We start from the raw sequence: 16801 nt of genomic DNA, 5'->3' as shown, positions 1-16801 counted from the left end.
AGCAGTAGTGGGAATATTTTGTCCATGAGCTTTATGTTGGGTTTTTTTTGTGTGTTTTGAGCTCTGTATATGTTGTTTCATACGGAAAACAAAACAAAAAAAAACATTTCACTTGTAAAGTTCTTAAAGAATTGCAATCACAGAGTTTAATTTGTACAAACTAGCCGCATTGCAAGATTTGAATGGTAGATCTCCGCATTGACCTTAGTTTCAAATTTAAAGGTAGAAATATAATTCGTTTTAACGTGTCCTTTATGTTAACAAAACTGAGAGTGGAAACGGATTTTCTTTTCCCTTCTTTGCCTGTCAGTGGAGTTTCGTGACACTCCAAAACAACTAATTCACGATAGACGTCTTACATATCGCTAGGCAGTGCTAATCAACAGTGGTCTGAAAGCGATTTTTCTGCGATTGATTTGAAGTACTAAGATCACAGCGCACGCTGCATAGGGAACCACATGGTGCGCGTTTCATCACGGCAGTCACTGCGTTGTGTTCAGAGCCGTTTGGGATTTCATGAATGTAAAAATAAAACAACAACAACTAAGACATACTTTGTAAAAAGACGGTAACTTCATTAAGACTGCAAAATGTCACAGCTACAAGCGAGGTTCTTCACAGAAAATAAGAAGTAAGTGTGCCTTCTAAGTTACGGATGTGCGTGTCACACTACTTGAATGCAAGGCTTCAGATGTATACCGTGATGTAAATAATATTAAACGTCAGTTTTAACACGTATACGCCGTTATATAAAAGCTTAATACATTTGGCGCCAATATAATATGTTTGAGAAACTCGTTAACTACTGAGTTTAAATTATTCTGTTATAACCAGTTAAAATGTGGCTCCCTGCTCTCTGACTTCTGTAGTTATCCGAACGGGATGTTTTCATATACGTTTTAGTTTTCTTGCACTGTTATGGCAATCAAGTTTTTTTTTGTGACATGAGAAGCCTTTAGTGAATGTGACATTTCAACAGGATAAGAAATATTTTCCACGAAGATCCACGTTCGGGTTTAACTGTATCTCTGTCAACGATTAAGATCGTAACGTTTCGTAAATTTCGTAAAGAAAATTGCAGAAAATTCTTTACGTAAGCACACTGCAACATTGTTTAATTACATTTTTTAACCACTGTTATTTTCATGAAGGTATGCAGTAGACGAAGTTCCCTTTTCAATTCCTGCCTCTTCAGAAATTTTGGATCTGAGCAATGTCATCAACAAACTTTTGGAAGCTAAACATGGTAAGAATGCAGGCTTTATGCCATCGGCACCTTAAAACTCGCTTTTTTAAGTGAATCATTCTTTTGAAGTACTATAATACTTATATTATATAAATAATATAGTATGTAAGCAAAACATCAGTGATACTGGAAATATGTTTATTACTTAAGTGCAGGGTTCTGAGAGTGCTTTGCTTTTTCTGCAGTAAGCATGTTAGTTCTTAGTTCAGGACATAAGCAATGCGTAGTGTTCATCATGTTCAGTATGTTGGCTGTGTGTATGCAGACCTTGCCTTTTCAATTCAGATATCAAATGAATCCACATGTTCATTTTTTAAACTTTTTCTTAATGTTGTTTCTAGCTTTAAGAGGAATTAAAGTAATCTTTTTAAACATTAAAACCAGATGTTCTTCTGTAGTTGTCTTTGATTTCTGTCTTTCTTGAAGGTCGACATTATGTACTGCTGTATTTGAACTGTTAGGTGAATTAAATTTAAACATCGTGACATCATCGATGCAGTGCTGTATTGCAATGGGTATGAAACTAATGAGCTGGAATTTGGTAGAGAACATGGGAAAACTCATTCTCCACTGCATAACCCTGTTGAGAAACGGGGTTGAGAGCAACCTCTTTAAAATCCATACCTTAATCACTACTGTCTTAAATTGAGAAGCAATTGAGACAGTCAAGTTAGAACTAATATATTGAATAATGTGCACACGAGTCTTCCCAATGGGTAAGAAACAACACATAGGTTATGAAACTCTTTTAAGGATTTGCTAACAGCATGTTTCTTATCTTCTTTTGGATTTTTGTCTGAAATCTTATGCATAGCATAAGTTATTAATGAATTGTACAAATTACAGCTGCAGTGTGTAAAAAAACAACAAAGCCCCACAAAACTCTTAAACCCAGCGACTGGGCAATAATTTCTCTTGTTTTGAGTACAACTCCTTGGCAAAGGGCACTTTTAAACACTTTCTTTGCCTTTACAGAGGAACACAAGCATGTGGAGTTTGACTTCCTCATCAAGGGCCAGTTCCTACGGATGCCCCTTATCAACCATATGGAGGCGGAGAACATTTCAACGGTATGTAGCGACACTTTAAGAGGGAATTAAAGAAATTGGGTTTTATAATGTGGTTTATTCTTAAAATGTGGAAAGGCGGCTGGATTATGGACTGTGTGTGTGTGTTTCAGGAAGATGTGGTTGAGATTGAGTATGTGGAAAAGTTCACTGCGCCCCAGCCAGAGGAGTGTATGATGCATGATGACTGGATCAGCGCTGTGGAGGCTGATGGGGAATGGTAAGGGCAGCATACACACACTCACACTCTGCTGGGTCTGAGGGAATGCCCTCTTTACTTTTATTCTATTTTTATTTGCTCCTTCAGTACCTCACCTTCTAAGTGTTCCGTACTTCACTAAAAAGAATCACAAAGATGAAAGTAGACCTGAGAATAAAAACGGCATTTGTATATTTTAACGAAGAAACTGTTATTTTTGATAAAACAAATAATTTGTATTCTGAGGATATCTCCGCATTGTCTGTATTGTGGAGATATTATCTCCTAAATTTGTGTTCCAAAGCTGACTTACATGTAAACATATGGGCACACCTGTGTTCCTGTATTTGTGGTGATGTCCTGATGATTTTTATTTTTGATCTGTTTTGATTTAAGCTATACTAAATCAAAATAAGGATAACATCCAAAGCAAATGTTTTGGAAATGTTTGACTTACAAGAAAATGCCATGTGGTTTATAATACAAGTCACTTAGATCCTGACAGTGTTCTCATATCATCTGTTTTTTTAGGAGTTTAACTTAATGGAAAATAGGTTTACCACATACCTTTGCAAAAAGAGACACCAAAAACACCAAAATGTTGCAAAATCTAAAATAATTGTTTGAAGCGAACTGTTGAAGTAGAATCTTGAAATAAGTCACAGTAATTAACTCCTTGGTGTTAAAAAAGGAGGACTTGTGGTAAATGTTTAATGACAGTGGCCAGGTTTATATAAAGAAAGGTATGAAGCTGACACACCATTCATGTTTCAGTATGTCCACCCTTAATGTGAGACATTTTTGTTTTGAAAGTACAACTGTTAAAATAGATAAACATTCTCTGAATTGTTTTTGACAAATGCAGCTGTCTTTATTGACCCTGTATTTCTTTAATGTCTTCAATGATGCAATTTGAATGCTTTATGTCTGTACAATTCTGCCTCAGGATTTTAACCGGCTCCTATGATAAAACTGCGCGAATCTGGTCTTTGGAGGGGAAGGCAGTGATGACAGTGGCAGGACACACAGAGGTGGTGAAAGATGTGGCCTGGATTAAAAGAGGTAACATCTTCGGTTTTCCGAAATTCCCTGGAGACATGGTCCTTTATTGCACCATGCGCTCTGATCAATTCTGAGCTCTTTCTTAAAGTAAAACAGTAATTTGACAAACGCATATCTTTTATGGGGTGTTGTTCATTGTATTCTTAAATAGAAGAGAGGTTTCATGTTAACTGCAAAGTCTTTGTGCAGTTAACTGCTTAAGACCTGAAAACGACTTCCAAGAAGGTCTGTGGGTTCTAGTTAAGATGTTAAGTAAGCCGTTGAGATCTCCGTGAGAACCACAGCCAGCTGTTGTGAATTACACACATCTCGAGCACACAGACATCGCAGTGTGCAGTAGTAGGATGAAATTCATAAGTAAAAACTAGTTAAAGTATAAAAGTAAACTAGCTCTTAGAAAAGCCTGTTTATAACTAACCAATAAAGAAGTGCTGTTAAGTACTGATAAGCAAACTGCTGAGCTCGTGCTAGGGATTGATTTTTAATATCTGCCAATAGAGCTGAAATATACTAATATGTTTTCAACACTTGAGTTACCGAAGTGCATTTAAATCCGTACATTGAAGGGAAGACCTGTTTTTCTTCAACACCATTGTTGAGCTCAAGAGGGGAAACTAGGAGGACACTTAAAGAGTTGTATGCAGCTGACACTAAGCCCTGAAGGTGTGTCCCTCCCTGACAAGCTCTGTGCATTCTGTTGTCTTTGCGGGCGATGGAGCAGATGGCCTGTCCTCCCTTCTCCTCACGGCCTCCATGGACCAGACCGTGATCCTGTGGGAGTGGCATTCGGAGAGGAACAAGGTGAAGGCCAGGCACTGCTGCCGGGGCCACGCGGGCAGTGTGGAGAGCATCGCAGTGGACGCCACCAAGACTAAAGTAAAGCTCCTCTCCACAGAGGACATCTTCTCTTCCAGCTGACGTTCAGTCGTGGTCTGCACCGCACCACATCTTACGAGAACAAATCCCTCTGGGTAACCCTGCTGGGGGGTTTGTTCTCGAGTAGCTTGCGAACCTCGGCGATTGTTAAATTGTAAAGATCTGCCAAGCTCACAAAAATGAAACTTCTTTTCCTTCTTAGGTACTGCATTTAAGCTGTTGTGCTTCGGATGATAAAGTATTCCACTGTAATATATGTGTAAAGAAAGAACAGTATTTTTTTAGGAACCATGAATTAATTCTAAATGCACTTATCCTTACATTTTTCTCAGTGTACATTGTAGTACACGCTATACTCTAATGATGGAATACATTATTGCACTAGATATTTTTAATTTTAAGAATTAAGAACTATTTGGGGGGGGAGTGTATTGACATTAATCTGCTGTTAAAATTCTGTTCTTATTGATATTTTAAAACGTCTAGTTTTGCAGTGGCTCCTGGGATAAAATGCTGAAGATCTGGTCTGCAGGTAGTTACCTCATTTTAATCAAGTTTGATGTTTTTTTTATTTTAAATTAGGGAATCTGGCAATTTGTGTGCCAGGTATTGCATACAACATGTCTTAAGAAGAGTTGTATGACTCAAAGGCAAAGGGCAGTGTAAAACTTCAATGTCTCGTTGAGTAAATGGCAGTTACAATACATACATGATTTAACTTGTGCAATTTTTCCCAATACACAATGTGGTCATTATAACGAATTAGGACTTGTCAAACATTTGCCACTTAAATTTGATTTTAGACGTAAACACAAACCTTATATATAGGTATAGTGAACTTATGATTTATTCAGTACTAACAAGGCTTTTCAGATATATATTGTGAGTAACTTTTTCTCCAGATTAGACAGTACTCTGAATGTACTAGGCTGTATTATCTGTCACCTAACTTCACAATTTTTAAGCAGATCTTCTCAACTGTGAGCTGGGTAGCTTGAGAGTAAAAGGTGTAAACTCGTTTGTAATTATTTTATCGTTATTTTTGACACAGTTCCTACTGAAGAGGAGGATGAAATTCCTGAGCCACCAGACCGACCACGAAAAAAGCAGAAGACTGAACAGACGGGCTTAACTAGGGTGAGGTTTAATGATTTTTAAGAAATCTGCTTATCAGATCTAGTCTAGAAAGTGTCCATATTGGACAAGTCGATTCCTTAGCTAATGTGCAAATGTGTCCTTTTCCTTGATGGTGCCTGTTCTGTTGTGTAAGCTGTAGAAGGTGTATTTGTATTTCCCTGTTTTGTAAATAATCTTTCTGTTCTTAAAAATTAACATGCTGAAATTTGTAACTGACGCACCTCAGATCGGGAGTTGGGTTGTTAAAAAGCCTTGTGTTTCCATCTTTTCTCCAGACACCATCGATGACCCTGTCAGGTCACAATGAGGCCATCTCGTCTGTCCTCTGGTCTGACACCGAGGAGATCTGTAGTGCATCATGGGATCACACCATTAAAGTCTGGGATGCAGAAACTGGAGGACTAAAATCTACATTGGTATGTTCTTTGTGATAGTGTACTATGAATACTATGATACTATGATAGTACTATGAATACTATGATAAAATAACATAGTTTAAGGGTTTAAAGGTGTATTATTTAAATTTGCATGTTTTTTTTTAAATTTAGGTCATGAAATGAAAATCAAGGCATGAAATAATTACAGACAACAGTAACTTTCAGCCCAACATATTCAGTTGGTTGCCATTGACTTAGTTTTCTTAGAAGCTCATCGTTTTTTTTTCTTGATCACTTAACATGGACTTCAACAAGAAGGGTCGAAACACCCACAACTCTTTCACTATTGTCCTCTGTGAAGCTTGCAAGTTGTGGATCAGTTGACCCTTTTAGCACCTGTAATGTCATTCTGTATATCTATATCAAATCTCCACCAAGGACTCTTTGTCCCAGGGGAAAGTTTGTTTTGGCCTTTCCACCACTTTAAGCCTTATGTAATACAGAAAAGGCTCATGAATCAAAGGTGAGGATATGAGACAAAAGATTTTGTTCTTTAGAGTCCAGAATAAGAGAATTGTTTTATTCAGCTTGCACTTTTCTGTTTATTAGCTTGGATACTACCAGTTGTCTCATATCATTTTAAGCAAGACAAAAGCAGATCACATAATTTGTTCCTTTACCTTCCATATAACAAGGGTGGTTCAACTAAAACTTGTCGACAAATTTGATATATTTGTATAGTGATGCGTCCAGCCCATTAATTCCTAAGCAAGATGGTTCTTTGCATATTACATCTTTTTTTTAACCTTTTCTGGGACACTGTGTTGCTCTACAGAATGGCCTCCAAGAACTGGTTATTGTTAACTAGCAAACTAGAATTTTATCTTAGTTATATTTAAAGCATTGATGTTTTTGGCATTTTTCCCCCAGCTCCTTTGAAAACTTTAAAAAAGACTGTGGCTGGAAGATTGTTCATCATGAAATTGCTGGAAATTATTTTATTTATTTTTTCTGATTCCAGACAGGCAGCAAGGTATTCAACTCTATATCGTACACCCCACTATGCAAGAGACTGGCGTCTGGCAGCGCAGACAGACACATCCGGCTGTGGGATCCCCGTTCCAAAGGTGACTATCTAGGGAAACTGGGGGAAACCTGTTTGTTTGGCTGGTCGAATGATCCTCACCTGAGAAAAGGCTCAACTGAAGGGATTTCCACAGAGGCATCTGATATGTGGCTCTTTTGTCCTGCTTTCCTAAAGCCTGTCAGGATTAAAGTTTTCTAGTCTTCACTCACCAATGGGACATTCCAATACATCTTATCTTTTTATTGTAATTTTTCGTTTCGTTTTGTTACACCCACCCAATTTTTGCATGTTTCCCCTCGTCTTGACCTGGCTACCAGCCCCGTAACTGCACACAGGTGTGGACGTAGGTAGTCCCTTATGAACTGCCCACCTTTTAGCCTTTTAACACACCTAAGCCCTGTACTGGAGGTTCAGGACAGACTGGAAGAGGGTGTGTCTTTCACAGACGCTAAGTCACACCTTAACCACAGCAGCACTCATGCCAGTCAGTCACATTCAGCTCATGAGTCTGTCACCATAGAGCTTAATCTGTGTTTGGGCAAACAGGAATTCTTTTTTTTTCTTTCTCTGTGCTTTGTTTGTTGTGCACTATAAATGTATCTTTTTTTTTAAATATCTCAGAAAGGATTTGAGTGCAATGAAATCTGTTTGAGAATAAGTCAGTGATGCACAGCCTTCAGTCTGTGGTGATCCACTCATGGGCTCCAGAGAACTTCGCCGTGTACAGTTAATGTCCCTCACCATGCTTTTCCCCAGGCAGCTTTGAGAATGCTTTGCAAAAATACTTACAAAGGGAAAATGAGTTGCTTTTACACACATGCATTTGAACGTTGAAATGGGTAATTCTGAGGATTTACTAATTAAGCAAGTAAGGGCTCCTGTGGAATCAAAAATTGGTACTTTAAATGCTGTTTGTCTCTAGGACTTGAAATGAACATATGTCAATTTCAATGAAGAAAGCCTGGGAGCCTGAAGACAGGACTGCTCGTTTTTTTTATTGTGAAATTGAAATTCACAAACACTGGATTATTACAGGAACTAAAGCAATTCCCATTTCAGTTTCTCTGTCCTTGATGATGCTTCTCATTTGGCATCTACCCCCTGGATGCGAGTGGAAGCAGAACCGTGATGTATGTAGGATAATGGAGCTGATGTACCCTGAGCTAACCCTCAGTGCTGTGTTTTGTTAGATGGCTCCCTGGTGCAGCTCTCTCTCACCTCTCACCATGGCTGGGTTACTGCAGTGAAATGGTCTCCAACACATGAACATCAGCTTGTTTCAGGGTCCTTGGACAATGTTGTGAAGCTGTGGGACACAAGGAGGTATATACTTTACTAACATAGCTTCATCAGGGCCCTGTCTTGGCAGCATTTTTCTACTATGACCCATCAGACATAGTAGAATGGTTCTTCAGACACCTTTTTTGGGACATTTAATGATCAAACCAGTTGACTGTTCCTATAGTATCATTATTTCATTGGTGTAGGCATCTGTAAAGACAGTGACTACCACATTTCCAGCCACCCACATTGCAGAATCGTACTACAGAGAGCACTTTATCTGCTCATTAGCGTTGACTGTATATATATGACAGTTAAGATATGAGTTGTATTCAAGTTTCTTAGCGTAGGTCAGATGGAGCATGGGTGAAGTCGCATGTTGTTTGCAAGTTTTTTTATAATCATTTATACCAAAAGGAACAGTTTTAATTTCAATTGGGTATTTGTGACAGTGAGTGGCCATTTTACCGAGACATTCTGCGTGAAATTGAACTGAAAGCGAGCCCACCACCACCACTCAGGTGGCCATAGGGCTTAACACCCGGACATCAGTCTGCATCGTATTTAGAAACAACCTGTTCATCTTTAGTGACTAAATAAATTCACGTGCAGTATATGCATTATCTTTGGGCTGAACAGATTAGATATGAAGAGCTCCATGTACTGCTGTTGAATATTTCCCCTCTCTACCCAGCTGTAAAGCTCCCCTGTATGACTTGGCGGCTCATGAAGACAAGGTTCTCTGTGTGGACTGGACAGAAAGTGGGGTAAGAACCTAGACAGGCTTCTCATCATTGTCTTTTTTTTTTCTTTCCTTGACCCTATGTTTATTGCTTAAAGCAGGGGTCTCCACCCTGGTCCTGGTGTCTTGTAGGTCACCAGTTTCTGATGTTTAGAAACACTTGTAAGTTGTTACTCTAGTGTTTTCCTCTGTAACCTGTACTCCTTATCCCTGAAGCATGAAAACAAAAGAAGATTTTGGTCCCCAAATTATTCACTTTAATAAATCACCTGCTTAATGGACCACATTTGTTTAGAAAGTGGTGATTTCATAGTTCCCAATAAAAAACGATGGGGCTTAGGTACCCCTAATTTAGAGAAAATTTTGCTTCTGGTAACAAAGATGCACTCAGTTTTATAGACAAAATCCTGGCTGCAGTGGCAATTGGATACTGAGATCATTAAAACCAATTTGAACAGAATGAAATTAGACGATCTAGGATCTTTGCAAAGCCAGCAATGTATCACTGATCTAGACTGATGATCAGTCATACTTCACAGGTGCTTAAATACATTTTACTTTATTATCACGGGGTATGGAACAAGAGAGCATAGGGAGTGCTCATTCATATTGTTATGATCACTTGCCCTTAAAGTCACACCAATGGATAACCCTGTTTGTGGCCAGGAAGGACTTGAACACATCCATACCAGTAATGAGTTGTAAATGACCTTTGCATGTTAAAGGTTCTTTTTTTTTGCCATTAATGAAGAAATTCACTATATTTAAAAGCCAAAACCATGTTTGCAGCTTTTACCCTACCATGTAATGTTCAACCCAAGCACAAACACACACATTCCATTTTGTGCATTATTTCAGAAAAAAAGCACAGCCCACTGGAAAGCAGTATGAAGATTGTTTTCAACTGCAGCAGGGCAATATGTAAGCCTTTTAAGCAACGCCATATCCAAGCATGGTCTGCTTTAAGGTATCATACTTCTAAGAACCGTTTTCTCCAAAAATCCATAAATTCAATTTAGATACTACAGACAATAGCTACATTAACCTCTTTCAAAGGGTATTTATGCACAAGTGCTCAAAATGAGCTTGGCGAGAATAAGGGAATTAAGTAGCATCAAAATACTTTGAGGAGGGGGAGAATTGCCTCGTTATTAGTTTCTTCTTATTGTTCTTGTCTCCTAAGTTGCTTCTAAGTGGAGGGGCGGACAACAAACTCTACACCTACAAGTATCAGGCAAGCACCTCAGACGATGGAGCTTAACACAGCCTTTTCCTTTTGATACCACCTTTTGGACTTGGACTGCTTTGGTTTTCAAAATCAAACCCGCTGCCAACCCAGGAGGACCAGAAGACCCAAGAACATTTTAACTGAGCGACTGAATGGACCACGTGGGAGATGTTCTTGATCAAATTCTTGTGTGGTTTTACTCTCGGTATCCTTGATTTCGTTCGAAGCTTGTACTGTTTATTGGCTGTTTCACTTCCCTTTCATTTTGCCATTTTCAAATGTGTTGGAATGTTTCAAAATGAATATATACAATCCAGTCGCAATGCAAATGCTACATTTTTATATTAAATTGGGCCAACATTCAGTATTTTCTGTTCATTGTAAAAGGTAAAATAATACTTTTAAGAAAAAAATGTAACTTGTGCTGTTGTGCAAATGTGAGAATTTAAAACAAACTAGGCAGAGTAGACAATACTATTTTTACGAGTTTGTTACATTCAAGAGAATAGCCAAACATACAGTGATTAGTGGGATTCGTATTGATCTTAAAACTACAAACATTTCTTTTCCTTTGTTGTGACATCTTAATTCTGAAACTTCTCATGATGTATTTGTCCTTAAAAGTGCCATTGAAATATAAATATGACTATCAATGAACTGGATTGGATTTAGCCTTTGTTTGCTGGGAAATAAATGTTTATTGGTATACTTGCTAGTTAAAGGATAAATAGTACTCTTGACTGCAACATTTCTATAATAGTTTGAAGTGTTAAATTTTATGTGAAATATGGGACTGCATAGAGATGGATTTTAACACTTGAGAGGAAACTGCATGTTGTATTTTGGGACATGTATTTAGCATTTACAAAGAACTTGTGACTAGACAGGATTGTTTTAAACATTTAACAATTCTCTGATTTGCTCTGGTTTCATTTTGTGGTCTTCGTAATCCAATACTTTTTAAAACAATATTTCTTATGGACTGAAAAAAGTAAAGTTAGAAAGGACGCCTTTGTTTTCTGCTGTGAACTTTATTTTTCCAAGTACGTGATGCAGAAGTCGTGAACCTTATCTCTGCGCTACGAAGACCATATAAAGCTTTTAAAAATGAGGACCGCCTTTGTTCCGATTGGCTCTTGTCGATCCGAAATTTTCCATATCTTCGTCAGCTGGCGCCAGCTGCCGGGTTTTATTCCAAACAGTCAAACATTGTAATTCATTTCTCAAAATTACGGATAACAGGCGCATCCTGTTGGAGGTTCTGGACGAGGTATACCGCACACTGGAAGGGGGATAATAACTTTGAATCGGAAGGCTGGAGACTGGTGCTGGTAAAACTGAAATGTGCTTTATCCTGCCAAGCCCGTCACCACCGCTACCCTCGCCAGGAGTAAGCAGGTAGAATATAAATGAAAAAGAGTTGGTTTGAAAATAAAAACTGCAAGACGGTATATATATATATGTAGGAAGTTCATACTGGAACAGTCTTCATAGTTGCAGTACATGTAGGTTGCTGGGGAGTGGGTCGTGGTATATTTCCTAATGAAATGAATGTAGAGGGACATCATTTAATACTGCCGAAGTCCTGCAGTTCCCACTTGTCAAATTGAAAATGGTGTGAGACGTTCGTGCGTATTATAAATTGTGTTAGCGTTACTACTCGTACTGCGATGAGACCCGTCTTTATAACACTTCACCAGATCAAGGAACCTCCAACTTAACCAGTCCACACAAACATTGACCAATATAAGCACAGGGATACCATCTAATTCCATATGATAAAGATCTAACCGAAATTTGCCTGATCACCAGCCTGTTATTCTACTTTCTGAAGTCTTAACACCCTAAGGCTTTCCTGCCCACCTAGACACTAAGGTGGCTTTTTTTATTTTTATCCATTTACAAATGTAGCTGACGTTCATTTTCTGAAGCAAAACTTCCACTTCTCTCTGAATTTTAACTCGTTATGTACAAACAAATCGAATTACTCGTTGGTCAAATCCTCTCACCGGACGGATCACCTGTCCTTGGGTGAGCGACTGTGCTATAGTGCCCCCTAGCGTAGTGGATGATCGGTGTTCAGCACATCCTGGGGCTGACTGAGAAGAGATACACAGCTAATAATAACCAGGTAACGTGTCGCATGCAAAAAAAAAAAAGGGATTCGTATTTCTATTTCGAATTAAAAAATCGGTATCCCGTTTTTTTTTAGTAGATGACTTGGGTTGGACAATAGCTTTGTACTGTCCGATTCGTTTTACTGTATCATCATCATAAAAATACTACTCCCTGTCCTAATTTAGGGTGTCGTGTTTCCCAGTTAATGCAGTTATTACCGATCAAAAACGGAACAAGTGAAATGTGCATTTTCGTTTATTTAGCGGCGTGGCATGTCTTTACCCGATGTTGGATGGAGAAATATAGAGGCAGTAATTTCTTGACAGTTCGTTCCCATATGTCCGGTAATTTGATAGTTGCTGTAAGCTTTTGTCATGAAAGGTAAACGTTTTAGGTTTTAAAACCGTTTTGAGTGAAGCGAACCGTCTAGTAGCCAACGCCGAAACCGACTGCACATTATTTTTAAACGAGGAAAGTGGGGAAAAAATGGGATTTGTGGACAAAAGGCCTGGTATCGCCGCTCTTTCCTGCTTTGGTGGTGTCAGGGTTGCTAGGCTAATTCACGGATGGCAGGTTACATCATTGTCCCGGGAGCAGGTTCGTTTATTTTTTCCGTGCCTGATCACTGTTTCACGATGCGATCGCTGATATATTCATTTATATCAAGCTAAACTCATGTGTTAAATCACATTTTCATGAAGCGTCTGCATACTATTCCCATTGTAGTGTTAGACATGTAGCGTTACGTGTCCAGCCCTCTCCCATCGTAACGATAGTTTAGCAAGAGAGATGATGCTGTTTCCAGTGCACCTAACGTTTTCTTCCCAGCTACACATCGTACAATGCTCTGAGCATTTTTTATCTCTTTAGAATCAAATTTAAACGTGTGGTTTTAAAATACTCATTGGGTGTCATTTGTTTAAAAAAGGAACAAGTAATGGGTTTATTCCATGCTGAAAAGAGAAGGAAGAAAACACAACGTTTCTTCAGGTGTGAGAAATCTCCACGGCCGAAACGTTGTGTTTTCTTTCTTCTCTTTTCAGCCTGGAATAAACCTATTGTTCCTTTGCAGCTACCCAGCCGATTCATTTAAAAGGACGTGTTATTAACTGTGTTTGTGAGAGTCGTATTGTTTACCCTTTTTTATTTGTATTACTCCAGGAGAGTGATGCATGAACGACTGCTATTATAGGTAAGGATATAAATTTAAAAATGCCCACATCTGATTAAAATCTAAAAATCCTTATGCTTTTTTTTTGCATCACATCTAGAATTCCTGTGTTTTCATTAATATTTGTTCTTTTGCAGAACTGAAACACATTAACGTTTATAATGGAGAGTCACTATGGGTATGTATGGCACCAGATTTCATTTTATTTATGCCTAGTTTCACTTTCTGCCACAAGAAAATGGCTAACTTTGCCTGTTCATTTCATGTTTTCAAACTACCAATAATCAAGAACAAGAAAATATCTTGTTCCGTTTTAACACAATTGCTAACTAGTGTGCAAGTACAAAAATTAACATTGTATACATACATACTTGTACATTCACACAGTTCAAGAATGAGAAAATAGTATATACCGAATCCCGTAAAGTGTCCACTGTCACTTGAAAGAATGAAGGATGTTTTTTTCCTAGGAGAAAAGAAGAAACTTATTATTGCTTAATGTAGCATTTATAATTTACTTATCGTTTACAAGTTTATTCATTTGGCCGACACGTTTGTACAGCTGGGCTTTTTTACCGGAGCAGTTTAGAGGTACATTGCTAAAAAGTGCAACAGTAGTCTCTCACCTGGGATTTGAACCCACAATCTTCCAGTCCCAAGTTCTGAACCCAAACCATCGCTCCACTCCGTTAAATCTGCAAACAGTGTGTGCTCAGACCCCTGACCCCTGTATTACACCACTATATTATGTATTATATAACACTTTATTAAAAGTCTTTTAATAAACTATTGAATTTCTTATTCTTTTAAGTAATTATTGAATCTAATGTACAGTCATAACAGTACTGTATGTACAATTGTGAGTCCATTATAGAACATAATAGTATTTGACCTAGCCTGGCAAGATAAAATGAGCTGATTTATTTAGACAAATGGAAATTTACGTATTCTTTCCCTGTACTTCCTTGCACGTTACCTCAGATGGTCCCTCAGACCACTGTTTAACCAGTGCTGTCTCCTTGACGCACGCGCGTTGACCGAAACCTAACCGGTGTCGTCTTCTCAGTTACTCCAGTGATGCCTACAGCCGTCACGTCCTGGGTGAGGACAGCTCGGTCATGGCTCGCATGCAGAAGAAGTTCTGGAAGACCAAGCAGGTCCTCATCAAAGCCACCGGAAAGAAGGAGGATGAGCACGTGGTGGCGTCCGACGCCGACCTGGACGCGAAATTAGAGGTCAGAGTTTTTCCCAGGTTTGGCTGCTTCGGCAGGAAGTGCTCCTGTCATCCAGTACCAGTGTCTTTTTGTTGAGACAGGACCTGAGCGATGCATTAAGGGTAGCAGGAGTTCCCATATGGTACTGGATTGACTATCACCCCTCCCAGTACACCGTGTGCGCACACCGCTGGTTGGGGATAGATACTTTATTGATCCCGTGAGGGAAATTGCAGTGCAACAGCAGCTTAACACACACAACACAGCCACAGTGTAATGAATGATACAATAATAATAATAATACAACACATACAATACAATCAGTACAGTGAGGGGTGCACTAAAAGAGCTACAGTCCAGGACACACAAAGAACAAACTAGAAGAGAACAGTACGCAGAAAAATCATATTGCATATATGAATATAAATATAGATATAAATATAAATGTATTGCACGGGACCCTGGCATATATTGCACAAAAAACGGTTGTAAACGGGAAAAGAAAAAGAACAGATGTAGTAGTTTACTGGGATGCAGTTGTAATTAAATAAGATATAACTTTGTCCATCCAAAGGGGTGAAAAACTGTCTTTGGCCAAGAAACGACGCTCAGCATAAAATAAACAGACATTAAAACAAACAACATGTCCTAAACATGCAACAATACATAGACACGCATATCTCATTGTGGCCATATTACACTACCATTACACTTAATCCGATAGCTTCCAAATACAGGAAGAAGTCACTGAGCTGAGTTTAATATACCGATTGCACAGGAAAGAAAGGATCTCTTGAGCACATTTTTTGGCCACAGGCATTCTCAAACTGTTTCCCTGAAGGTACCAGTTGGAAATGGAAATGAAGGGGGTAGGAGAGATCATCCGTGATAAGCAATATAGTAACAAGAATGAGCGACACGTCCTCGATTTTGGTGGGGAAAACTGAGGAATTACAATGTAATAATTCCTCAGTTTTAGAAATGAGGAACATTTGGGAAAAAATGGGGAAAAAATTCTCCCTTTTTAGTTTCTCACCTTCAAGGGTGACTGCTCGTATCAGTCATCACTCTGGGGTGGAGATCCCTTTTCATGGCTCATGCCATGTAGCCCTGCATAATATCAAAGTAGCAAATACAGGGCAAAAGTGCAGAAGGTTCAATTTTATTTTCTTTGCCATGTGTCACGCGTACTCCTGATGGAATTTTGCAGACTTTGTTCCCCCAACGTAGACAGAACCCATGTCTGAAATGACTGGGAACAAACAACGAGCCTATGTGCTTGCATTTGCTCTACACCTGTGAGTGGTTAATTTTCCTAGCAAGCAGGCTTGCGTTATCCCTTTTTGAAGGAGCGGGCCTTTGTAGTTACGGGGATTGATTGTTCCTTAGTTCATTCTGCACGCCTCAATTGATAAGAAAAGTGGGAATAAAGTGCATATGTGCAACAAAAAGGAGATTTTCTGTAATGTTTTTTAATGGTTAAAGAAAGCGACTTCTAATTTAACTAATTAAAGTCTTTGCTATTGCCTTAATTATGAACATAATTAAGTGCTGATTTAGAGGTGCTTCAGATACAGGTGATCCAACCAGACTGAAAGTAGTCTGTAGAATTATAACATGGTAAAAGCCGATATTTTTTACACGCATGGTGAAATTGTCCTCAGGGTTTGTATGATGGTAAATCATTGAAATATTTTAAGACGCTTGGAATCTCCCGTGTTGAGATTTTTATATTCACCACATTAGGTATCCGAGCAAAGCAGAGTAATTGCTTTCCAATTCATCGGGTGCTTTTGCAGCTGTGAACACTGGGAAGATGAAAACGTGGTTTATTGGCATTCAGGGCTCTGAATCATGCACTGAGATGAAACGACAGTGCCTCTTCTGTGGCTGTATTTTACAAAAAGCAGTTCATATCAGAGCTCTGTTTTGTGCTTGTATTCACATGAAGCTAGCAGTGCTGATGTATTGCCCAGAGTAGAATCTGGTAGTGCTG

At 38.7% G+C, this 16801-nt stretch overlaps 2 protein-coding genes across 5 annotated transcripts in view; both read left to right on the top strand.

The window, feature by feature from the left end:
- Positions 1–3: 3 nt before the first annotated feature.
- Positions 4–11310, top strand: wdr12 (WD repeat domain 12). The gene is made up of 13 exons (XM_006636742.3): positions 4–631; positions 1152–1246; positions 2222–2316; positions 2427–2533; positions 3459–3574; positions 4296–4450; positions 4937–4982; positions 5502–5587; positions 5863–6003; positions 6986–7091; positions 8242–8374; positions 9027–9099; positions 10258–11310. The coding sequence occupies exons 1-13, from the start codon at positions 591–593 to the stop codon at positions 10333–10335; spliced, it is 1272 nt and encodes a 423-aa protein (XP_006636805.1). The 5' UTR covers positions 4–590; the 3' UTR covers positions 10336–11310.
- Positions 11311–11493: 183 nt separating this feature from the next.
- Positions 11494–16801, top strand: part of ical1 (islet cell autoantigen 1-like) — a 43007-nt gene continuing 37699 nt past the window's right edge. For 3 of the 4 annotated variants that reach the window (XM_006636763.3, XM_015359377.2, XM_015359374.2), the window contains exons 1-4: positions 12369–12433; positions 13582–13612; positions 13729–13769; positions 14658–14826. In XM_006636763.3, the coding sequence (XP_006636826.3) occupies positions 13753–13769; positions 14658–14826 (186 nt within the window). In that variant the 5' untranslated portion in view covers positions 12369–12433; positions 13582–13612; positions 13729–13752. Of the gene's footprint in view, positions 11701–12368; positions 12434–13581; positions 13613–13728; positions 13770–14657; positions 14827–16801 lie in introns of those variants that run through there. The other variant, XM_015359375.2, reaches the window with a different exon arrangement.

The sequence above is a fragment of the Lepisosteus oculatus genome, chromosome 12 (genome assembly GCF_040954835.1).
Source record: "Lepisosteus oculatus isolate fLepOcu1 chromosome 12, fLepOcu1.hap2, whole genome shotgun sequence".
Classification (NCBI taxonomy): Eukaryota; Metazoa; Chordata; class Actinopteri; order Semionotiformes; family Lepisosteidae; genus Lepisosteus; species Lepisosteus oculatus.
This window is presented reverse-complemented; position numbering and strand designations above follow the sequence as displayed.